General features: G+C 42.1%; 1 protein-coding gene across 1 annotated transcript in view; it reads right to left on the bottom strand.

Annotated features, from left to right (window-relative positions):
* Positions 1 to 27019, bottom strand: part of cntnap2a (contactin associated protein 2a) — a gene marked incomplete at both ends in the record, with an annotated part of 289529 nt that overhangs the window by 127043 nt on the left and 135467 nt on the right. The window contains 3 exons of the mRNA XM_080854815.1: positions 5351 to 5513; positions 12019 to 12168; positions 24982 to 25240. Coding sequence (XP_080710941.1) covers positions 5351 to 5513; positions 12019 to 12168; positions 24982 to 25240 — 572 coding nt within the window. The remainder of the gene's footprint in view (positions 1 to 5350; positions 5514 to 12018; positions 12169 to 24981; positions 25241 to 27019) is intronic.

The following is a 27019-nucleotide window of genomic DNA, read 5'->3' as shown; positions in this document are numbered from 1 at the left end:
GGAGATGACCAAGTCTTTCACACTGGCTGACACTCGGGTTCTGACATGACTCAAAAACCTATTCAGGATGAATCAGATTAAAAGAAATCCAGAATTTCCGCCCACATCTATTGTACGTTAAAAACAGCTAAGAGTGACATTCCATGTCTGAGGTCAGATCTAATATGAAAAAGGGGCAGCAAATGAAAGTACATAAAAAAATGAGCTTTTGTGAGATCAGCCTTTATGGGTTTTGCAAGACTGCAGGTCACAGTTAGTACTGTATTTGCAGATGGTTTTCTTTTACACGTATTGTGTTGTACACTGAGACACATCGAATAAGGGAGCTGGATTACAACATCAACATGATGAATGCTAACACAAAATCAATCCAACAGTGACTGAGTATTCTCCTTCAGACTCTCTGTACTGAGGAGCACGGAACTGTTTCTGTAGAAAGAACATCACTACAATATCAGTGGCGAGCAGAAGGGAGAAATTCTAGAATCTCGCCTCACCTTAATTACCTCAATGGAACCATTATGAATTACAGACAGAAATAGCTGCACTTCAGAACAATCCAATCCGGATACACAGACCTCTATTAAATTATAGCAGGATGGCGAGATCTCCCTTTCAGACCCAACAGGAGCAAGAAGCAAGGGCCAAAGAAACAAGGAAAAGCATTTTGTGTACTGTGCCTGTGGGTAATAAAACATAATGTGCAGTAAAACATGGCACACTGCATGTTTTATGACTCATCAATGGAAAGCAATATTGTGATGGGTGATGGTCGATGCAGGTGCCACTCTCCCCTGACCCTCTCTGTTAGGGGAAGCAGTCCCACCCCTGTGTTTGGGTTCCGAAGTCTTTTTATGGTGGGAGTCATCTGATGGCATGTGATTGTATGTCGTCTTGCAGGGCATATCATTTCACATCTCCAACACAAACAAGATACATTTCAGAATCAGAAACCATTAGGATATTTTTCTCGTCTCGGATCAATGTTTCAGTCTAGGCAACACTTCCCCGCCTCACGACTCATCAGAATTCATTTAACATGCCGACGGAAATCAAAGTAAGACAAAGAGGCTGCTCTGAACTACCCCGTGGATGTACCTTGATGATTGCTAATTACAACAATGGAATTATACTATCAACTAATGGTGGATTTAATTTAACTCAGAGGGGGTCAGGTAGATATTGAATTACTTAAGAGATTATCTGATTAGTCATTATTAAATGCCAGCTGTTGCTTAACTCTTGCGTAGCTTTGAATAGAAGGGGAGTATTTATTGTCATCCCGTTTCATAATTATACATGTCTCTGAAAGTTGAAACCTGTGTCCATCCATGAGAAAAGAAAATCTAAAGTGGTATAAAGTCTTAAAGGAGCAATACATTTAATAAATCGACTGTACTAAATCATAAAATAACTATTATGTTATTATGTCATCAGAGATAAAAGAATATGCTAAAATGCTGAACTACTAAACGATACTGGCTTCTCCGACAACAATGGTACAGTCAATATATTCCCCTTTTAAAATGTCTGTTCCAGAGCGGAACATCTGTTTGTGTTTTGGCCTATGTGATTCCGCCCACTGCCCATTTCTCCAGTACCAATTCGACACCCCAGGTTGCCAGATAATAGCGCGAACAGATAGTGTGCGACTGCCATGGAAGTAAGCAAACGAACTGAACCAACAGAGGTGTTTGATTTTACTCAACAAAAAGCCTTGCCATCCTTTAAAAGAGCTGCATGACCAGAGACAAAGTAAAATAAAAATGAAATTGAAAGATGGAGACAGCCAAGAGTCAGGAGGTTTTAGGATGGATGCCGAGTTCTCCTGAACAGGTAAGCTAAGGATTGGCTAATCTTAATTACTTTATCACAGCTACTAGAAGGGATGGGCATTTAAAGGAATTTCAACATTCCAGTACTGCTATCAGTCACACAGGATGAGCAACGGGCCATGGCTGTTTACTTCCTCTGCAACAAACAGTGCGAAAGAAACCTACAACAGAAACTACAAATTTGACTAAATTCACGAACACGATTACTCTATAAGTTATACTACAAATACAGGCATCTAAATAGAGTAACGTTACTCATGCTCATCCTTAGCTACAAGCTTTTTATCTATTTCATCGAATAGAAACTGTATAAGTAACCTGTTTTAGAAGAGTTTATTCTATTGCGTGACAATCAATAGATGTGGTCAAGTTTTGACACAAGTCTCGGCCTTTATGGATTTCAGTCATGTTAAGTTTGATAACAGATGTGCAGGATCTGCACTCTTCTCTGCCTCTTGTACCACTTGGACCTGCACTCTCTTCTCCTTCTCTGCCTCTCTCTGCTCCTCACTTCAGCTCATCCTCTCTACCCTCAGCCTCTTCTATCAGCGGCACCTGACCACTGGCTTCACTTGACACTGGTGAGGGCACTTCATAACTGAGATCTGCATCGGGCTGCAACAAGCAAGAACAGGCCACAGCTCCAAAATAGATGTGGAATGATTCATATGTTATCTGTTAAATTGAGAAATATGTTATCATTATCATGGCCTCGAAAGAAGTAACTCCAAGTCCAGCGTGTAGCCTATTTTCAGAGCAGTGGGCTTGTTTTCGGGATAACAGGCTTAGCTTTGGCTAACATACATAGCCATCCATGCATCTAGCTAACACTGACAGAGTATACAAAAATCCATATGGACAATTTGCAAACAATAGACACTGCAAACGTTTACATTAGCTGATCTACTTATAGTGCATCACTCGTTGCTTGCCATTGTCAAAATGTAATGTTGAGCTCGTCTTCGGCTCGTTCGTGTAAGTTCAGTGTTCTCAACCTGGCAACCCGCGTGAGCTTCAAGTTTGGGTAGGGGGAGATAGTGCTCTCCAGTATTTTGGCTTTGGAATACCAATTTTAAATGCTTGGTGTCAGCACTACATATTGCTTCTTTAAATCTCCTGCTTCTAGGACTTATATATGGACCATATTTCTCCTAAGGAGTTAAAGTTGAGATATCAAATTAGTCACAAATGATACTAAGCTTTTTTCAAGCATTTTTAGACAACTCAATATTACCCCTCTGTTTCTCTCTCTCTCTCTCTGTCTGTCTCTATCTCTCTACGTTTTGTGCTTCGAGGTGGGGCACAAAATGTAACAATAATGTACTAGCCTAAAACAAGATGACTGTTCAAAACAGCAATTGAGAGAGACAGCTAAGAGATTTCTTGTCAATCATGGAAGGTTTTTACAAAAAGTGGCTCATCTAATTTTTGTTTCTCCTAAGGAAGTTTGGGAGAAATATATGTGATTAAATTGACACATGAATAAAACAATAATGAGAGTCACATTCAGGTCTCCTGAGCTATAAATGACCCATCTTTGAGACCTGAAATTCTTTTATGAGTATGAAAGAATAATTGTAATCAGAGATGTCTCTGTGAAATGGATGATGAGGAAATAACCTGATTTGTAAAACTGGTGTTGGTTTGAAGACCACCTGGTGAGGCTGGTAACTCTCAACACCCTTGTACACCCTTAGACTAACTCTTATCCTTTTCCACATGCATTCTTGTCTACACATAGATGTATTAGAAAATGTTTTTTTATGGAAGCATGAGAGGTGATAATAGGGACGGGGACATTATTAATGGGGGGGGGGGGGGGGGGTAACTATCATAATTTTTAATGGAACCTGAGAATACAGACTTGGTTTCCAAAACTGGCAAGCATCAATTTGCAGGATATGTGAGGTATCTGGAGTATAGGCTGTGCAATTTCAGAATATAAAATACTAAAGGAAAGGTAGAACTTCAAGGCTGACTGCTCCTAAAATAATAATGCCTTGAATACTCAAGATGGCAACATGTTTAAAGACCTTGTCAGGCACTGCACTCTGTTGAACAAATCAAGTATGCAATGTAAGAAAGCATATATACGGATCATAATATATACTGTATCAGTGTTGGGAAAGTTCACTCTCTACATGAACTAGTTTAGTTCATAGTTCACAAATTTTAAAACATTATTAAACATACTGAACTAAGTTCACAGGTCTAAAAAATGAACTAGTTCAGTTCTTTTTTTCATTGTGTTGCAAGCTATAATTTTTGTAAATCTCTATATGTCTGCAATACCGCTCTCGGCCTCTTCGCAACTGCGGCGCTCTCACACTTGCCAGACATAGACAGTAGAAGAAAGCACACACAGCGATTAGATACAGGACTGTTAACGGTGTATTTTTCGCCTGGAAGTCTCTAGAAATCTGGCACCTTATTGAACGAAATTAAAAAGAGTGAACGTGCCATTCACAGACACCAGAATGAACGCGTTCACAGTATCGTTCATCAGGCAGTAATTCATTACGTTCATTTCACGTTCACCAAAATTATGAACGAGTACATGAACGTTCGTTCAATGAACGCGTTCATGTACAACACTGTTATATATATATTTTATATGGGATTATAAAATCTAATATATTATGATACATGGCCTTAATTCAATTCACTGTTAGTGAAGAGACATTGGGGAAAAAAATATCTATGAGAGAGACATAAATGTGACAGACTATAAGAGCTTTGGTCTAGCTTTGATGTAACTGTGTTTTCCTCGGAGAAACAGTTTTCAGCCGTTTCTGTCTTATCAGTATGTTAGCATTCAAGGCGAATGAACTTGCCTGTGTGTGAATGCAAACATTAGCCATTTAAATACCACATCATCACACACTAACATACAAAGGCGCAACCAGCGCATGGATAATCGATCTCTAGATAACGCCAAAGAGCATGCCTCATTCTCTGATTCTAAATTGAATATGCAGTGTTGATATTGCCCATTTAAATGAGTTGGGGTGTTGTGCATGCCAAATGGGTTTACTACGTATCGGAACACCAGCAATGTGGAGGGGAATGAGTGAGTGTGTGTGTGTGTGTGTGTGTCTGTGTGTGTCTGTGTGTGTGTGTGTGTGTGTGTGTGTGTGTGTGTGTGTGTGTGTGTGTGTGTGTGTGTGTGTGTGTGTGTGTGTGTGTGTGTGTGTGTGTCTGTAAGAGAGAGTAGTAGGCTCAGGGAGGCCAGGCAGAATGTGTCATAAAGCCTCTTTGGCACAGAACCTGACGGCAGTATCCCAGCTTGTTCCAGCATGTCATCACAACAATCACAACACCTACCTGGGCTCTCTTGCCTGTGTGTTTGTATGTGAGAACAAAGAGGTGAAGGTGGAAAACAATAACTTCTCCACATCCTTCATCCTTCTACTCTCTCTTTTGCTACCTGGCGTGTAACATACTTTCACTTTCTACTCTTAACAAAGTTTCTGTTTGGCAAGGGCTTGTGTTAAAAAAAACATGTGGAAAACTACCTGTCTGTAATGGCACACATGTCCAGACTGACATTCTCAAACGCTCCCACCCGGCCCTGTTCCACGGCGAGAAGGTCCGCCAGCTGGTCATCCACGTGGATCAGCTGCATGCACCCCTGGAAGGAGCGCTGCGTAGGGGCCACGCCGGTGCGCTCGAAGTAGCCTGCAACATTATGAGATAAAACTGTAGTTAGAAAAATGAATCTAAACCTCACTCCATTAAAGATGTATTCCCTTCATTGTACTGCTTTGCATCTAACTGCATGTTCATATGACCTCATTGTATAACTGAGGGTAATGAATAATCTGCAGATTTAGCTTTCAGTTGATGTAAAGTGTAAGTGGGGTGCTTTTATCGACTCCTAACATCCTAACAACAGAACTGGCATGCATACCATGTGCAGAGGTTTTTCAAGAAGAGAAAAGCAGAAAGGGGAGGGGGGGCAGATCTGTGCACGGTTCATTAGAGATATTTACCCATGTGGGTAAGATCCCCTGAAATGTGGTGTCTTTGCCAAACAGGATATGAGGAATCTAAGCCTTGGAGAGACTCTAAATCCAGTGGGCTCAATGTGCTTACACACCAGGGTAAACAAAACATCCTTGTGTGCAGCTTGCCGTGAGGCCTTCACCAAACCCTGTGAGATAACACTACAACCCTCTTGGCATTAATAAGCAGGCGACAGCATATGGAGAATTCACATTTATTTGTGCGTTCACTGAATCTGTAAGGAAAATGAAAAAAAAAACACACAAGGGTGGAGAAGGGAAGGTGGCTGAAAACTTTTTCAAGTTTGTTGGACCATCTGTCTTGTCTGCCACACACCTGTGCATGTGACTCTCTGCAGGAGCTGCCACCCGAGAGGGAGGTGAGAAGGAGACAAAAAGAGGGAGAGAGAGACAGGAAAAGAGATAGACAAATGGTAAGATTGACAGAGAAAAAGGGGAGGTGGGTAAGGGGGGTGGTGCGAAGAGAGACACACTGGAAGGAAGAAAGAAAGAGAGAGACAGAGAAGTTAGAGGGAGGTAGAGAGACAGAGGTGAGAGAGAGAGAGAAGGGGGAGAGAGAGATGAAGGGGTGGGGGGACACTGAAAAGACAGACATATAGGAAGAAAGAGAGAGAGAGAGACAGAGAGAAAAAGAGAGGGAGGGCAAGAGCGATCAGAGTACCATTGGAAGGAATAATGACCAATGAAATATGTCCACCCTTAAAATAAGCCAGCATCTGTTGGACAGGGAAGACAGGACAGACATATGCAAGAAACTGAACGACTGCCAGGTTCAGAGCTAGTGCACCTGGGAAGCTTCCAAAGGCAACGGGTGATGAATAAGATGAGGAGACGGCAGACAGATTTTTGTAAGCGGCGCTTGGATGCAACCCATGGGCGAAAGCTTTTATCATGATCTGTCTTCTTAATTAATTGAGGTATGGAACTTTTCCGACACCAGAACATGCAACGTTGTGACAGATGGATACAACCCCAGGAAATGTCTGACATGGTGGCCAACTTTTTTCCCCAAGTTATTTTTCTTGCGCCTTCTTTCTACTTTTTTTTTTACAAGTATCAGGTCACAGATGATTCAGCAGGGAGTGTATAACTGCTGTTATTACACGGCTCTTCTTAATGCTGTAGAATGCTCCATTCACTTGAATGGGGCTTCCCAACGTTCTGCGGTCAACTATTTTCCGATAACTGACCGTTGCTATGCAGTTAATGACCGCTGTCAAGGAAAGTGGCCTTTTTGCCTCTAATTCACGTCTTTCGTAGCACTCCGCAAGTAGTACGGTAACTTATCAATGGAGTTTCAGCGGACGGTTGAGCAGCTGTGTTCTAAAGAATGTTCAACTGTCTTTGAAGTTCAACGTCTTTGGCGAACTATTTCTCTCCTTTTAAACACTACGTATAGTAACAAATGCATTGTAAAAAGACACACGGTGTTAAGTAATTTGTTTGTTTTAGTTGTAACCGTATAATAAGCGGGATAATGTATAGAACGCCGGTCATTGTCGGGAAAATAAGCCCCTTCAGGGTGAAGCAACACCCCTCCGCTTTCGCGTCGGGGTGCTGTTCGCCCTGTCGGGGCTTATTTTCCCGACAATGACCTGCGTTCTATACATTATCCCTTACTTAGATTAATGAATACCTGTGTGCCCAATGCAATATTCATGAACAGAGGATGGAATCTGCGGAATTCCAATGGGAGATTTGGCTTGTAAAACTTTTACACCCATCAATAAAGAGGCCCCAGATGCTTGCAGGTTCTGTTGCCATTGTTTTTAAAGGCATACTGAACATCTAATCCCTATAAATGTACACAGCTTGAAGCCTGTTTGATGTAATTTCTCAGTGTTTTGAAACCTAGATGGGTTTCACCGAAAATAATACGGTTTATCTTTTATTTTCAGTTTGATTAGAATTGTGAACGCATAGTTCATACAGAACACGACTGTTTTTCTTTTCTTTTTTGTTTGAAGTTTCTCCTTTTCTTAAGAAGCCAGTCTACAACTGCCTCTCATCTATCATCCATTAATTTCCCCCTGAAACCCATAAAAAGCAAAGACAAAACCACTCTCTGTAAAATAGCTTTTTTTTGGGTCCAGGAGGCTGTGTCTAAGCAGCAAGGCAGTGAAGAGATGAGGGTCTCTCTCTATCCTCCCTTTCAGACACACGCAATCCGACCCCCCCCAACCCCCCACCCACCCCACCCCTCATCTCTGATGTTTTTCTCCAAAACAGTGCACCCACTGGATATGAAACATCGTTCAGAGGCGGCTGGTAATGTGATGTGAGTGGGGACTTGTTGGGAGGGAATGCATTAGGGGGTTCCGGGGGAATCTGAAATACAGGGGGAGGACAAAGCGTGTCTAATGAAGACGCTATCGCAGCGGACTGGAAAGGGAGGAGGGAGATTTGCGGCATCGCAGCCGCGGTAGTCTGCTCTTTGTTACACAAGGTTATTAGGGTGCACCTTAAGGGAGGACAGGGTTTAAAGAGATCAACCTCATGGTAAACAGCTCTTCAATTATCACACACACCCACTGCCTCTGGTCTCTGGTGACCCACCCTGTTTATCCATCATTAAATATTCATACTGACAAAGAGTCTTGCTGCATAAGTAGTCAATCAAATTTGGTAGTTGTAACAACAGTATGGTTTGCGGTATACAACAAAATCAACTCAATTTGTCAAGCTCACCTAGAATGATATTGACATTTGAAAGTGATAATGAATCTCCACCTCTGAGATTTTTTTTATCAGTTTTGAGCTGTGCCGATTTATGGTCTTGTTAAATGTGATCACAGCAAAAAAACAACAACAAACAAACATGCTGATAAACAACTGGACAGTGTTATTTGGAAGCCTCTACCAACCAACTGAGTGCTTTAAAAAAAAAAAAACATAATCACCATGGCGTCGAGCCATTAATTCAAGAACATGTTGTGACTGACAGTGTGCTGATATCATGGGTGGAAGGTGCTGTTTGTTCACACTGAGCTACCACCATCCCCTCTCATTGTCAGGAGTATGACCTTGAGACAGAGAAAACTGGGGTATGTTTGGTAGGACACATATCAGTCACACTGACAAGCCTGACCTACACACCGAGAGGAAACAGACCAGCAGGAGTTGTGTGAAAGACACGCCGAGCAAGGGGACTAAAGATAATATAACTGCTCCTGTAATGAGGAATGATACACAAACACAAACACACACACGCACACACACAACACACACAACACAAGCACACCCACGCACACACACAACACACGCACACACAAACTTACACACACACACACACACACACACACACACCCACGCACGCACGCACGCACGCACACACACAGGCACACACGCAGGCACACACACGCACACATCACACAGCCACAAACACACACACACACACACACACACAGGCTCACACACACACGCTGGCATGCACACAAGCACACACACACACACAACACAGGTAGACTTGCAAGCCCAAATAAACACAGACACCCACACAGAATCCTCTGCGCCAAAACTCACTTTCACAGAGGTGTACACATACATGCCAACAGAGGTACACAACAGTGATTGACAGGGACCTTATCTTTAGCAAACAGACACCCACTGCACAACCTTTTCCTTTTTAATATAACAACCATGGTCATCATACATAAACATCATGAGTTGGCTTACCTTCCAATCAACATGGGAAAACACAACTGTCCTTCGTGATAAATTACCCAGGAGGAAGATAAGGCTGAGGTTTTTATCACCCTGGCCTGTGGGTTCCGATATCTTATTACCAAAATGTTATGTTTTGAGCTCCGTGAGGACTATTCTGAAATATCTAATTTGGATTGGGTTTTACATTAGTGCGGCACATGGCCTATTTCTTTTAATATTACACACAGCTGTACAAATGCAGCATGTTGAACTATGTTTTACAAGCTCTTGGAGAAATTAGCAGCGATGTGTATAATGTAATTACGCTCACCTTTTAGAGCACTTTTTGATATATTGCAATTCCACTTTGTTACACACTTTAGGGTTTCAGTTGAATCCTTTAACAAGATAAACACTTGTTGAAAATCTTGCTTAATTTGGCGTTAATGGGGTTTCAAGTGGAATCGCCTCAAGTTAAATTGCTTTTTCAGTGTTTATATATAGCATCTAAATTGCAGCAAGGCACTCTAGCATTGCATGAAGGATGCACTGTGTTACACTTGGCTCGAAATGAAAGCGAGAACAGGAAGGGGATGCCTTGACACCGCCGAGTGGAATGGCAGCTGGACGGAAGCTACTGAACTGATGTAATGAAAAAACCCTTGTTATTGGCTGTCACCCACAGGCCAATCTGCTTCAGTGCTTTCCGCCGGTGACCTTACCGTCAGGAACACATGATTGGGCGCACTCTCTGATTGGCTGATTAGATCTCTCATTAAATCTGATGTGCTGTGGCCCATGCCTGAAACTCTCGTACTCCTAACCCCTTCCTCCGGAATCACACAAGCTTGTTAACGCTACAAGGAACACACTTGCACGCAAAACCATGGGCACGTGGCATCTTGATTCGACTTTTTTTTTTTTTTGCAGTTAACGAATGAATGATATTCAGACGTTGGCGCCCGTTGTTGCGGGGAGTCCTTGACACATGGCACTCGGTATCAGATCATTAACTTTCAAGAATTCAAGCACAACTCATTACAGTTGTGTTCTTAGACTATAAGAACAATGACATCATAGACACGGGGGGGCTACAGTCAAGGTGACCGAGGGCCATTGTCTTTGCAAGCATGGAGGAAGAAATCACTGGTAAACAAATTAGACAGCCCAGGCATATCTCCTTTTTTCCAGGAAATAATAGCGACGGATGAAGAAGCATTGATTGACAATTACGGTATTTCTCCTGAGCCCATCCATCATATGCACAGGTGGAACGAGGCAATCCAGGAAGCAGGGGAGACAGTTGAGAAGTGAGAGAGAGAGGGACGGAGGGGGATAACGAGAGAAAGAAGAAAGTGATGAAGAGAGACAAACAAGCAGAAGAAAGCCAGAATGAGATATAAACATAAACGCAGACGGAAACATAAAGAAAAGGAAGTGAGAGTGAGGGATGATTTTAGTTTTTTTTATATCTCATTTTATAGGTCGTCATGTGTAAATGTGCTGTCAGGGCAGCACTCAGGGAGACCCGCAGACTGGGAGCTCTTTTCTCATTTGCTCCTTTCAGAGATAAGTGAGTCTGATAAAGCTATCAGCCGTGCTACCCTTCCCAACAATGAACAGGCCGCCGGCTTGATAGCGCCCGTCAACGCTGCGTGGTTGAGGAAGGGCTGAGGTGCACTTTGCTTATACCCGGAGATGCCCGCGGTCTTATCGCTGTCATGCTGACGCTGAGGTGATGGGGAGGCTGATTGGAGGCAGTGGGGCAGAGGATGGCCAAACGCTATGACATCACAAAATCACTACTTTCGAAAATCTGGAGGTTTGATTACCTTATTCTGAGGCTTGGGGTTCATATACATTGGAAGACTACCTGGTTGGTGTTGTCAGGAACCTTTAATACATTGTACATATGCCCTAAGACAGTTGTGCTTTTATTACTAAAAATTATAGAAATAAAGCAGATGAGGTGTCAAATATCTGGCTTGACTTTTGCTCAGCAACTTGAAGGCTTTATGAAATTTAATTTCAGTACACCGTAACATACTGAAGCCAATCATTCTGGAAAAACTGTCTTAATTCGTCTTAATAATGCAATTGTTATCAATCAAATGGCATCAGTATCTTCTGGTTTGCCCAAAAACATTACCCTCCACCCATGCATCTCAACCACGAAAGTTTTCTACATCCTTTCTTAGTGTCTTCCCCTTTCAAGCCAAACTAAGTTTTAGAATAACCTCTTCATCTTCCTAGATCTTCTTAGACACAGGGGATGGGCCGTGGGAGGATCAGAGAGCTACACAGATTCTCCTGACACTCACTGCTTTGCCGGCTGCCTGCTTTTTATGTAGCCTCTTCAAGAAGTGCAAATTAAAGCAGAAAGGCGTCTCCGCTGCAGATTATCAGAAGATAACGGCAAACACATGGCAGCTAATGTCAGCCTGCATCCGGCTTGCATATCTAAGTATCTTGAGGTGTGGGGAGTGTAGGGTAGGGCTGTCATGATTTCTTACCTCCAAAGTGGTAGGAGCCTCCAGTGGTGATCTGAATGGGGCTGTTGGTGCGCACTGCAGAGGACTCGTCGCCGTCGATGGTCAGCAGGACAAAGTTCTCCTTGGCCAAAAATCGGACATCGTGCCACTCTCCATCGCTGAGTGCAGAACCTGTTAAGTCATTCACATATGTTTGTATCCTAGTCAGAATTCAGACAGGATATTTACCTTGCTTGATCAAATTAGACAGTGCATTTCATAGAAATGGGACTTCAATTTGTCACAACACAAGACTCATACTTTCATCTCAAAACTGTACCGAGGCCTTTTTTGAAAATAAACAAAACACACTTTAGGAAAACGATTATTCTATTCATGAATTATGAATATTAAATTGAAGGTTGCTGATGGTTGTGATCATGTGTGAGCCTGTGACTGTTCAAGGCGTGCACATCTTTCCATCAGAGGGATCAATAGGTTGATGAGTACTAGATTACAGTGTGTTACTCATGGGGATTTCAATCACTGTTAAAGACAGGCCCTGTGTCCGGGTGAACACTTCAGCTGTGGCGCTGATTTGACAGTGCCAATCAATGCATCACCGACACGTTATTTACTCGTGAACAATCACCTTGGGCAAAAAGCCATCAGCGCATGCTGCCTTAGGGCAAAAAAAAAAAAAACTTCTTCTGTGCCATTAATCGAGGGAAGATGGCAAGACAATGGCTCATTTGAGTTCCCGGCATTGACCGGCTTGCCCCAATATGTCACAGACCACATAACATTAAACAACTGCGTTCCCCCTGTGATCCCCGTGCGCCGAGCTGAGTGGGCTGAGCAGATCACAGGCCATTGGGCCCGGCCAAGGCCGCCGCGTATCCTCCCACACAGTGAGCAGCAGGAGCAGAGGCTGCCAGAATATTAGTTACAATGTGTGGAGAGGAGCTTCCCTTCGTCTGTCCGTGTGCTATCCATCAGCCCCATAGAGGCTCCATTGTGTGACATGTCTATTGTGTGGAGTGCGCTGCGTTTCAGACGAAGTGGCCTGCCAATCACAAGGTGGGTATATCTGTCCCATGAATCAAATGATACAGGGGTCGGACAACCGTAAGATTCGCAATAGATTTCACAGGGGTCAAGACGTGCAGTGTAGAAATCACTCAAACCAACAGGTCCATACCTCAACATTTCAAGGTGGAGTTTGTGATTCAAATTCGATACACTTTTTGTCACATTTATCGTATAGCTCTTCATGCTGCCCATACTATGTACTGTATGCGCTCAAAAAAGGACAATCATGTAAAATGCTTTAAATATGGACAAAGGTTAACAATGGTTTGAAATAATGACATAAAGAGCTATAAAAAAGTATTGTGTACCTTTCTCGGGGCTTATCAAAAGGCTGCATGATTACAGAAAGGGTGTTGATAGGTTTGCTATTTTCACTTCTGTCTGTTTCCTAAAGGGCGTGAAACATAGGACCAGCATGGTTCCAGCTAATGATGGCTGATGTGAGTTTTTGTCCTTTGCTCAGTTGCCCGCACCCATCTGAAAAGCCTTGTCAAAGCGGAGGGCAATTACCATCTGTTCGTGTGAAAGGGCAAACCTACCCTGTCCCCCCCAGCCCTGCCTTCGCCTCCCGATGAGAAAGAGGTGGTGGTCATTACCCGCCGATGCTGATTAATTAGCCGAGGATGAAACCCCCCGTTAGCACCGTGTAGGTGTTCTGTCCGCTGGGTAGCTCAGCCGCGGCTTTGCAACACTAATCATTTTCCCGCCCGGTTAATCAATGGAATTTTTGAAAATAAAACCTTCCAGCCATGCTTGTTGTTGTTGTTGTTATTCTTCATGATGGATTTGCACGGCTACAACCACAAGAGACCCTAAAATCTCTCTGCTACATTAATTGGGTTCAGGAATTGTGCATGGTGATAACAGAGAGTGTGGCATGCTGCGTACGGCGCAGGTGAATATTAGTCCAGATGTTGATGATCGTGCGTGGGAGCGGCGGGGGCAATTCAACTTGAAAAAGTTTTTCCCCCTGGATGACATTTTGAAGGGCGTTCTGGAGATGACCTTTAAAGAGCAGCCAGGCTCGATGAAGTTGCCACGGCGATCAGGGCAATTATACAAGAGCAGAGGCGTGTTGCCAATTTGTTCAGGCAATATGGTATTTGTTCGCACGTCCAAGGTTAAGATTGAAACAGGCCAGCTCTGCCTTTTTCCATGAGACTCAAGTTTTGAAAAGATGCCATCCAGAAGACTTCTGGGCAAAGTTACTCCAACCACCATTCAAGAATCCACTGTCACCAGGACATGATTAATGAAGGGTTGCTACTGTGTACAGCACACAGAGGGAACAGGAACAAGAAGCCTCCGGTTTTCTATGAATAATTTTCTGTCATGACGCAGAAGTGTCTGCAGTCCAGTCTGAAAACCTCCTCCCTTTTCCAGCTGAATGGAAAACTAACAAATATAATGGATGAGGTCCTTGAGAACAGGAACATTTCAAGAGGAAACAGGAACATCTATTATTCCTTTTTATGCCACGGACTGAATACATTGTGGGAAGGTTTTTTTCTTCTCCTTAACCAGTGATGCTAAGTTTTTTGATGGTGCCTTAATGTCCATTCAAAGTAATGTTCTAATGGCTATTTTCCATTTCCTGTGAATAAAAGTAGACCAGTTTGATATACTTACGCAGCTAAAATACAATTATGTACTAAAGATAAGAGAGGAAATTATTGAAAGCTTGTGGTTTAGTTAGTGCTCTGACTGCCATTCCAACTAGCCTGGTTCTTTGGAATTGTAACCTGGGTGCGGGGTGCAGGGTTACGGCCCCAGTGGCTTGAGACTGGGTGGAGTGAATGCTCTCTCCCTTTGCAACAGCTAAATATTCTATAATGCTTTATGCGCCACACTAATGAATGAATAATGCAGCATTATTTTAGATGTGGTACCTTATTTTATACAAATGTACTCGTTGTGGATGGATTTTCAGTTTAGATGCTCATTTCTCAAATGCCACACCTGTAAGCTGAATCTCTTGGGAAATCTGAGCCACAGAGGTCTAGAGTGGTCAAAACCTATTTCAGCACCACGGACAGCGGTAGTATAAGGAGAACAGCGGGCAGCAGAGACCTGCTTTCAGAGAACCTTTTCCTTAGAGTCCAACTCCCTTCTCCTCTGCTGGAGTAAACAGCCCATCATCTCTCAACATGGCGTCTCTTTAGCCCTGAGGCCCATTAAAAAAGACAATTTTTTTTCTCACTGGTGGTCAAATGGCTACCGAACAGAAATACTTCATGTCAAACACTCCCCCTCCGACACCTCCCACCCTAAAATAGTCTTTTTTTCTTGGCTGCAGGGTTTTGTGAAGAGTGAAGCTGCTCTGCTCACCGACACATGCGGACCTGATGAGTGTCTCCAGCTTTTAACGGAGCCTGACCTGACTCCAACCCTGTGCCCCGAGGAGAGACATACCAGCGTTTAATATACGGCTGTGAGAGACTAGGAGACTCTGACTTGTTTTTGAGAACACATGGCTCTAAGACATGGGAAAGTTCAGGTCATGAACCCCTGCTGCATCACAATGACTCCAGTAGTCTTAGTCACACCTGTCCTTACCAACCAAACAAAGACATCCTGATTTGTCAAGGATGTGTCATTTTTCTGATGACAACACTTGAAAGGTGTGGTAGCAGTTGCAAAATATTTCCTCAGATACTGATATTATCTTGATGTCATGACATCAAGATAATATCAGTATCTGAGGAAATATTTTGCAACTGCTACCACACCTTTCAAGCACCAAGTTGATTTAAAAATAAGCTGTCACAAATTGAAATGTGAACCTGGAAAAGCTTGTTCTGTCAAACAGATAAACTGAATAATACATTAAGCAAACAACAACCTCTTCATAAAAGTGCACCTGTTCAGATACGTAAGCAGGGTATGTGAAATAAATAAAAACATTAAAAAAAACACGGTTCTTTCATTTGAGATATCAAAACAAATCAGTATCTGCACATGCCAGACTCAAGTTCATGATATGGTGAAGATGAAAGTAACATGCTGTGTGATGTAACGGAGAGGTGAAGAGAAGGGTGAAAGATTAAGTACTGATGGCAGTCACCCTCACATGCTGAAAAGCCCTCTCAATTAATCTCAAATCAAATGGTAATTTGTGAGCATTTCTATCAGCGCTTGGTCTCAGGATGTGACAGAACAGCCGGTTGACAATGGCTGGTTTTGTAGTGCAACTTTGTTGTGACAAGGGAAACTTCTGTTTTAGAGGATCAATGAGAAGGGAGCAAGGATACGGCCTCGGAATGAACTGTTTCTCTACCGCACACAACGTTGATTTTTAGAACTCTCATCACATCAGATCTCACAGATCAACTGATACAAAATGGACCAAAAGTGGACATTGAAATCGCCAAAAAGTAAATCAACTGGGGTTCAAATTGGAATAAAAGCAGTTGAATGGCCTTTGAAAGGGAAGGTTTGGTAACACTTTACTTAAGTCATGTATCCATAGTCCATCATAGTGACTGACATCAGACAATATATCTATTTATAAATAGAAACGACTGCATTTATTAAGCGGTATAACGTTGAAGTATAAATCCTACAAGACTATGAAAGCTTGTGTGGAGTCACATATGGACATAAAGAGCATTTGCTAAATAAACAGCTTTTGACATTAAGACAGAGATGTCATCAGTGCCATTATCTAGAGGAAAAATTAATTTCTACTGATACTTCAAGCTGTAAGGGCTCATCCTATAACATCATACTGCTTTATGAGTGTAGTCGTTATGCATAAATTGTTGTATAGACAATACGTCAATCATCATGAGGTGTTACTCATTTTTATAAAACTTTATGTTTCTATGCTTTGTGGATATTAGGTTTAAGGACAGGTTTACAGAAGGTTTTCAATGTGCTTTGTTAAAGCCTGACACATTGCTAGCCATGCTCAGTGGCCAATTAGCTGCACTCTCTAGTTACTTGGTGGCAGATCACATTAACTTTAGTCTGGCATTAGCATTATTGCAGAAGTAAATTTTCCCTTGAGTATCGACTTAAAACTTTTAAGAATAAAACTTAAAATATCCAATTAAAATATACGGTGAACAGAGAGATTTAATGGCTCTGCATGTATGCATAAATTGCTGCATTCTCTACTATGGATGAGCCTCCAGAATGAGACATCTGTTCCTCCGACATTTTCAGGTGGCTTAATGAAGACGTTCAGTTTGGAGTAATAAAAACCACTCGCTATGATTCAGCAGCATTAAGGGCACAAAAAAACGTGGTGAGTTATTGGGCTAACATCAATCAAAGATATGCATCCGGTTGGAATTCAGTGCACGCAGTCCAGACCTTCAAGGGCCATATGAAAAAGAAAGAAACATCAATGCTCTCCTTTGGATGGGTGGGGGGGATTTGTATCTATGTATTCATTCATATTCACAGTATCTGAACTGTTTATTGGCAGAGTACAATATGCAGCTCTGCATTCCAAAACCATAGAACAATTGTGAGAGAACATTCCGCTGTCAGTAGCCTTCCTACAGTACCATTTTTAGTTCTGGTTTTGTCATACACCGAATTTGCAAAAAAATATTTCCTATCGGGTATGAAACAGGCAAAAAGTGCTAAGTTGCGTTAATTGATACATTTGTGTGACTGAGCATAGGGGGTGGTGAAGGTACACTGACACTTGGGCCTAGGAGACACTCAATATCCAATATGAAATGGAAACACCTTACAATAATGGAGGCCCCTCATGGGTAGAATAGGAATATAAAAAACACAACCTGTCACTGTTTAAAATGTGATATCGTCTCGCTTTTATATGGTTTAGTAAATTGCTTTCTGCATTGGCCAGAGAGCTCTCAAATTACATCGGAGGCCCAAATATTTAGGAGTGGAGCACACCCAGTGAACTTAAATTCATAAGCGCCTGGGGCCTTCATAAATCTGAGGGGGAAAAAAGACAAACAGACCCATTTATACATGCAGGATCAATAAGTGATAGCGCTCGGGAGAGTGGGGCACCATGCAAAAGGCAATTCCCCCTTTTTCAGCCTTTGAGTTGACGTGCCTCCGAGGCATGATGATGTGGTGCACTGGAATAGGCCAGCTTAATATAAAAGCATGCACGGAAAAGCACAAAGTGTGAAGAAAAGAACACATTTTTACAGATAGATAAACCCCATTATATTATTAACGTCATGAAAACAGGCATTCGATCGGTATCATTCATCAGGCTGTCAGCTATGTGATTTGATGTGATGTATGTGTGTGTGTTTGTGTGTATGTGTGTATTGCTCTCAAAACACACATCTTAGACATAGATGGGAGGCCCATCAGGAGCACTGGGACATTTCCCGGTGGCCTGAGGGTTGTTTTGGCCTGCCATGACCAGTCAACTTGACCAGTGATAATATAGCAAGCGGTAAAGCGGACCTCTCAGAATTCATGCATTAGGCATGACTCTTACTCTCATGGCTGGCTCAGATGTATGCGTTGCTCGACGAAAGCTTGATGGATGATGGAGGGCATATATGGCGCATGGGATTGTGTTGATAACGGAGACGTTTATAGTGAGATTGACAGGTCAACAACCAATCACGCTACTAGCAAGCTGTTTAACTTGTGGGTAGTTACCTTGCTACAGACGCTTCACAAATCTCCTCAGACGTATTTTTCTGTTACAATAACAGGGTTTGTACAGTGTCTATTTCTCTGTAAATACGACCATCTAAGGAGTTTGGTCCGCCAGCTTTATTTTACTACCTGCTTCTACACTGAAAATATCATAGCATTGAGTGTAACGTAGCGATCGCATGACATTGAAGACATAATGATTAAACTAGTAAACGATAGTGCACCTAGACTATGGACTTGCCAGCACTCAGTTATGTTCAACAAGTGCACACTGTCACGGAATGAACAGGCTCAGAGATGGTAATCTTGAGTAACAGAGTTTCCCAGACACCGAGTGAAGGGAGTGCATGGCATATGTAGTGACCGTGACAGGTGTGGGTGATTAAGACACAGGTGTGAGTGATCAGTATTCCGGTGAGTGTGAACGCGGTGCAGGTGAGTGAGTGGCAACCAAAGGGGGCGTGGCTGGTGCAGGTCCGGGCTCTGACGTGACACACACACTGTAGGCCTACAATAAAACAGGCTACAGTAACGTTACCATAACCATCCATGAATGTAACACAGTAGCCTATAAAATATGAATGTGGCCTAATGATACACTAATGATCTTGTCTTGTTGTCAATGTGTGATTTTAAGATGAAAAAAAAGTGTTTTTAATTGTCTTTTTATTGTTGTTGTTTTTGTGTGCACTTCAGGAAGACTAGCAACTACTTTGTGGAAGCTAATGGGGATCTAAATGAAGAATAAAGAATGAATGATTGATGTTTTAAAAAAGCATGTTGTACTATATTAGAATATGGCAAACCTAACACAAGTCATTTACAGGTAAAATATTGTTGTTTCTCAAAAACTGAATATTTTTTTAGTGTCTAATTTGACCAGCAAATAATGTTAGCCTACAACAATTTCAGTCTGCCACCGATCTTAGAAGTGGAAAATCACTGGCAGTCATCCTCTGGCATGTCAATTTCAGTTTTGTAATCGAGAAAGCTGCAGTGTTGGGATGTGAGGTTGAAAAGCGGCACCCTCATTAGTTTTGAGTTATAATAATAAAAAAGCTTCAGTCGAACACACAGAGATCCCCTTTATTTGGCACCGCCATGTGACAAGTCAACCACACCCATCCAACACTAGGCTAATAATGTGTCAAATATATATACTGCAAAATTTTAACATGAGGCTAATATCGATTTAATAGCTATGATTTTCTACAGTTTTATATGTAGTATTATTCATGTGGGTGTGTATGTACTATGTAGTGTGTGTGTGTGTGTGTGTGTGTGTGTGTGTGTGTGTGTGTGTGTGTGTGTGTGTGTGTTATTGCTAATTGTCTGTGTGCATATGTGTTCCCCCTGCTCTGCACAATTAACTAATTAGGCAACATCTCAAAAGTTGAGGCATCCTCTTGACAACAAGAAGTAGCTGTATTTCCATGGCAACAACCTTGGTGCACCACCATCTAATTATGACTAATTATCCATTACTGAGAGAAGCAATAAGTAGATGCTATCAGCTCCCACAAAATTAAGATAAAATGTTGAACAGCTCTTACAATATTCACAACACAACTAATCCCTGCTGGTCTGCACATTACACAAAGATGAGAGTGAAATGATAAAAACCAGCATGCCTGCACACCGTAGATATCCCTCACTGGTCTTATATGCTAAACCGTTATCATGCTAAATCTGCCTTATGCTCTCTATGAGAGCTTACATCTATGGGAATCAGAGTTGCATCATTGCATTTCAGTGGAGCAAAGACTATATTTAAACAGAGATTTTGAGCTTTTCGCAGACATGACCGCTGGAGGAAAAGGTATTATTTCTCTTCTGCACAGACCTAACACATACATAACACACAAACACACACACACACACACACACATATCACACACACACACACACACACACACACACACACACACAGACACGACTCTCTCTCTCTCTCTCTCTCTCTCTCTCTCACACACACACACACAAACACACACAAACACACAAAGAGAGAGAGAGAGATATATAGAGGTAGAGAGAGAGAGAAAGAGAAACACATACTGTACAAGTCACACAATGGTCCCAGCCACAGCCATTTCTCCCGTTCCTGATCATTTATTACTCCAATGAATAAAAGACGGGGACCTGGGAAGAACCTAGGCTGGGCTAAAGAAAAAGGTGAATGTGTGTAATAATGACAGAGAAAAAAAAGTCAAATAGATGTAGCAATTACACAAGCCTCCCCCTCTGGTCTTACGCTCAGCACAGACTATTAGGAGGCTCATTTAGAGGCCTGATTGGGATCTTCAGTCACACCCATGGGGCCAATTTCATGTGATGAGCGCCAAAATAGATATCTGACCCCATTAAGGGAGTGGCCGCCGTTTAGCGAACAGGCAGACCATGGAAGGCCCGGCGAAGATGGACACTGGAACGAAACAACTGCTTTAAACATTCTTAACTCAACAGACTAACTAGCCTTGAAATGGCTGAAGTGACGTATAGGCTCACTGGAGCCGTGACACGGAAAGGCTAAAAAGGATCTCTGACTTTATGACTGTGAGCTGTTAAAGTGTAGGCACTGGAGTTATCTAGGGAGTCTGCTGTCTTTTCATGAGAGCCATTTAGGTTTCAGTTCTTGTTGAATGTCTAATATCTGATGAATAATTGACATTTCACAATTTAAGAAAATGTCTTATAACAGGAAATTCTTTCACTCTCTCTCTCTCTCTCTATCAATGTATCTTTCTCACTCGCATTGTGTGTGTGTGTGTGTGTGTGTGTGTGTGTGTGTGTGTGTGTGTGTGTGTGTGTGTGTGTGTGTGTGTGTGTGTGTGTGTGTGTGTGTGTGTGTGTGTGTGCACGAATGCACATGTGTATGACTGTGTGTGTGTGGGAGGTGGGGTAGAGTTAGTGAGTGTCAGATCGAACTGTGCCTACGTAAAAAGAACCTTTGCATACCACCAGTGACTGTGAGTCCTAGAAAAAAACATCTGGGCTCCTGGACCAAATCAGCCAGGTCAGAGACTAGGCGCCATGAAAGGCGGCTGAAGTTTATAATTTTATGAGCTGAATGGTAAAGCTAATGGAATTGTGCTCAAAATAGGGAGTGCTAGAAAATGTATGCTAAAAATAATCAATTTGTGTACCACAGGGCTTCCATCAATTTGATAGAAAGCTCCTGCTGTGCTGGCAAATTAATAAACATCTTTAATATTCCTCTGACTAAAATATTCGATGGCAAAACACTGCAGTAATAGAGAGAGAGAGAGAGAGAGAGAGAGAGAGAGAGAGACCAAGCATAAAATACTGGAGTGATGCTCATGCGTCTTCAGCCAATACCAGTAATATGGTTAAGCAATATTATAGCTTTTCTCAGTCGCCTCGAATCATCCTTAACATTTTTAAAACTGTAAGTGCATTTCTCAAAACAATTAGTACAAACAGCAGCACACAATGAAGTATCTGCTAAAGCCGGTTACTCATTCAAAATGGGTTTATGTCTCAAAAGTAAATTATTAGGTCAGTGCCACTAAAATGCTTTTGTAACCAAGACAGTCAAAGTGTTATCAATATAAAATGATATCCTGGAAGTGTTATTTCTCAAAGTGTTTTTAACTGTGTCTCTATCACTCATAGACATTTATGGGTTGCAAAACAAAGGGGCAGTCTTGCATGCCACGTAAACTATTTGAGAACCAAGTACTGTTATTCAATCATGATGATCACAAACATTTCACCTTCATTAAGAAAAGAACTTTGAATAAAGTACTGATTAAAATATACCGAACAGTAATCTGCATGCATTTGAGCCCACCAAACCATTCCCTAATGCTGTTTTTGTGGAGTGTTTTTGATATTTTACACAGATTTTTCCCCCTTTGAACAAATGTAATAATCCTCATTTATCACATGTAAAGAAATCAAGTTTTTAAAGACAAGTAATTTAGCAAACATTCCAAAAATACCATGTAATTTAAACCAATTACGCACATGATGGACACTATTGATAATAATAACTGGTTTAACCCATTTGCATGTGTTGACTTACTCAATAAATAGATACCTTTGATGTTTTTGAGGGTAGGACTCAACAGCAGACAGTTGCACATACCCATGCAAAAGCGTTCGGAAAATGTTTAAAAGAATGACAAATTGCCGTTTTGAGTATTATAATTCTGATCTGAGTAATGTCCCATAGTGACTGACAGAAACAGTAAGCAAACGACACAATACATCTTTTTCACAAAATAGCAATACAATGCAGTATTACTTTTTTAGAATAATCTGTCCTTCAGCCTTGAGAGAACATTCTCACAGGATACTTTGTCCGGGTCACGTTGGTTTGGATCTTTGCCTGGTCATTGTTAAGGTGGTCACAGAGCATTTTCTATGCACCAAACTCTGTCTTGCTGATGTCAGGGCACAGTTCACAGTGAAGTCAATTTTCTTTCCTTAAAAGTAAGGGAGGATTCTAAACAGCTGGAGCTCAATTAGCCTGGAGGTTAACAATGTAAGAGTACCTATCCTTTTTCTAATAGGCCATTAGAGCAGAGAGAATGTGTGTGTGTGTGTGTGTGTGTGTGTGTGTGTGTGTGTGTTGGGGTGGTGAGAAGATATTAAGGGCCTGATTTACTAATATGCGAGCGCTGCTTAATCTGCGCATATTAACGCACAGTGTGTTTGCGCATTTTCCGTGGTATTTATCAAGCCAGATCTGCGCTGGGCAAACTGTGCTTACTCCGCCCTTTAAAGAGCCTGATTTACTAAGATTGATTTGCGAACGCATCTTAATCTGCGCCTTTGCCAGGCGCACATTAACACACGGTGATTCCCTGCATTTTCCGTGATATTTATCAATCCAGATACACGCTGGGCAATCATTATTTAGCGCACCGTTAAAAGACTGGAGAACTTGCCAGCAAGTTACTGCCACCATGGAGATTCGAGGAAGAAAAAACTAAGGTTCAGCGAATAGATAGCGAGATAGATATATTGGTTCACGTTCGCTCAATCACTGAACCTGATTCAATGGGTTATATTGTTGTTTTGCCCGCCATCACCTACAGCGAGATGTTTAAAAGAACATGGCGAGATTAATACGTTCTACAAGGGACATGGGTTCACTACAATATATCCCCACTGAAACAAATACATTTACCAAGTAGCCAGGCCTCTCCAAAATCACCGTTGCTCAATCATGGATAGATGGCACTATTCCGGAAGATAAAACTGTCATGGACAGACCACTACCACGTAAGTAATGGTCATGTTGGCATCACATATGACCTGGACATTCATTGAATATGTGTGCTTTCTGTTTCGGTAAACGTGTTCGTGGATTGAAGGTGGGACTGTTTGCATGTGGGTGCGATCAATTTCTCCAATTACGTTCGGAAAGTTTAATTTCATATATATGAATATATGAATTATACGAGTTGAAAAAAATATTTCTGTTCGCTGTCTCTGTCTATGTCTTTGCCTTGCTGCTGCCATATCAACGTTTTCAGACTCAGTGGAAATGCGCTTCCTGGTTAAGACATGCTTTTATGAGGCGGAGAATTAGCCTGCAAATCAGAGATGTGCGCTCGCCGGGCAGTTTAGTAAATACCACGCAGTTCATCATTAGGCGCACTCCTCCCATTAAATAGCACTTCACGCCTATGTTACCACCCACGTTTCCGAACCATCCCACCTGTTTGCAGGTACACACCCTCAAAGCGTTAATATGCGACTCTACTCAAATGCGCCCCCTTAGTAAATACCGTTTTATGTTTACGACCGCTATTTAACGCCAGAAATGGGTGCAATCCTGTCAGTAAATCAGGCCCTAAGTATCTGCGGGAAGGTGGTTTTGGAAGAAGAAGTTAGTTGTTGCTAAAAAAAAATCGCTTCGTGTGCACTTTACACTCCTCTTTCTCGAGGGCAAACCCTGTTGTAGGATATAGTGCATGTTGCTGTATACCCGTTCTTGTGTTGACGAAAAGCAGTGTACGTAACCTCTCAGAAATTAATGTATCCGTGTGTGTGTCTCTCTGTGTGTGTGTGTGTGTGTGTGTGTGTGTGCGTGTGTGTGTGTGTGTGTGTGGGGGGGGGGGGGGGTTGTGTGTGTGTGTGTGTGTGTGTGTGTGTGTGTGTGTGTGTGTGTGTGTATGTGTATGTGTGTGTGTGTGTTTTCCGAGTCTGTAGATAAAAGAGGATGATGATGGTGATGTAAATATGAGTTTAACTGTGGACACATCAGTTTTGCTGTGCAGTGCAATCCACTTTAGTCTGGAGGGATTACCAGCACAAGCATATGACAGAACCTACCTGAGGAGATGTCTATCTCTGTGCTTTTCTTCTGAGTCGCGTTGATGTGGACGCTGACCTTGCCCTCGATCAGGACCAGTTCCATCATCCCGTCAGCCAGTTCGCTGAAGAGCAGCAAGCCGTTGGGGTTCCACGTGCGGAACTGGAACCCTACAGACACCATGTTGTGTTCCCTCCGTCCTGGCAGCTGCAGGAAGCTGGTGGCATTGAAGAAGACGGGAAAGGTGTGGGACTCCACACAGGAGAAACTCAGGTTACGCTGAGGAGAGAAAAGAGACAACGGCGTGTTGTGTCTCTGTGCTGTGCCAGTGTTTCCGTACTGTGAATCATAGTCACACATGTCCTTGATAACTTGTCACTGTCTAAGAAAAAAACAATAAAGTAGCGAATCCTTTCAAGTGAGGGTGGTGTTGTTTCCCTTGAAGGCATTCAACAACTTGTGACTACACAGCATCAACATCTGCTACACCCAAGGGCTGACTGCACACAAAGCTGTCTGGGTTTTTCCATTGGAAAAAGCCTCTAAAATCTACAGTATTCATCTGAAACAAACCATCCTTTTAGGTTGTTTCACCCAATTCACCTAATCAAACAATATAAATATACATTCCACAATATACACATATTTCTGGCTAGACTAGAATTGACAGATATGCACATTCATAAGGTGTTTATGGTACTCAAATATGATTTACTCTTCAAAATATTTCCATTCAGTTTCTTTTCTTTACAATTTCCCATGCTATATAGTGTTCAATATTGAGGCTAAGCCAATGCCAGGTTGTTCTCTCTACAGCTTATATGAAAGGAAGGTGCTGGAGACTGTTCAACACAAGCATGTCAACCAGCCTCTCTAAGTATATATATCTGCAGTGGGCTTGATAAGCTTATTTAAAATGGCTGTTGTAATTTTCAAAATGATCAGCCTGGATGATTAATTCAGTTGAAAACCCAATCAGAGCTTTTTATTCTTGACTTATCAAGTATATTATCTGGAAACGTCATTTTCTGGACAAGGGCCAACTCAAAATTACTTTGGATCAGGTAAATCATTTTAATTAACAGGAGATGGAAATAGGACTATTATCTGTAAGACTTAACCAACTGTTCAGTTCTAAACACATCGTGCCTGGCATGGTGATAAACCACTGAACACGTGGCTGTGTTCGGCATGGTCAGTGCAATACATTTTGTATTCATCATGTATGAGCTGTCCCGGAAACAGAACAGTAGGTGACCTGCAGTGACGGCAGGGAACGCTCACAGACCTAAAGCCTACGTGCTGATCCCAAGCCGACAGAGTGCGATCAAACACATCAAAGGCACAGTTGCCATACAGTCCACCACCATATCTTCAGATGCAGTCTGGCTGGCTATTCAAAAAGGGGTTGACACCTTGAAGAGGTCCTCCATCTAGAGTTCAAGTGCAATGGGCTCTCTCATGTGGAAAGAGGACTTAGCCACTGATCTCTGAGAGAGATGCTAAAGCATGTCCACAGCTCTGTGTTAAGATCTGAGCTAGAAGGGAAGGTGGGGGTGAGTTTCCAAAACCATCTGTAGAGATCTGCTCTTCTACAGTTCCTAACGTGAGTTGTTTAGCCAAATCTGGTGTACTATATAGTGATAGTGATATATAAACTTTAAACTGCAGGGGAGTAAACATCCAGGGTATCCTCAACCTTAGTAAACGAGGTCAGCTGAGTGCTTTTACCTTCCTAAATGTTAATATCCCCCAAATGCACTCAAGACTAACCTGAATTACAACACAGTCATTATAGTTATGGGTGGAACCCCACTGCTTTGAGTTCCAGTATCATGGTTTTACCATTATATCCTTGCTTCACTTCTCACTTGTCTTTAGCGTACAAACTGAAACATTTGTAATAAGCTGGTTATAAGATGTAATAACCAGCTGGTAAAATGTTACTGAAAAAACTAACAAGACAAGTAGTGTATCACAGACATACTCTTTCTTAAGGTATAGTAGTGTTATATATGCAATATGCCACTGTTTTTTGCCCATTACAACACATTGTGT

This window comes from Sprattus sprattus (assembly GCF_963457725.1).
Source record: "Sprattus sprattus genome assembly, chromosome: 17".
In the NCBI taxonomy this organism is placed as follows: Eukaryota; Metazoa; Chordata; class Actinopteri; order Clupeiformes; family Clupeidae; genus Sprattus; species Sprattus sprattus.
The sequence above is the reverse complement of the archived record's forward strand: the minus strand, read 5'-3'. Positions and strand labels throughout refer to the sequence as shown.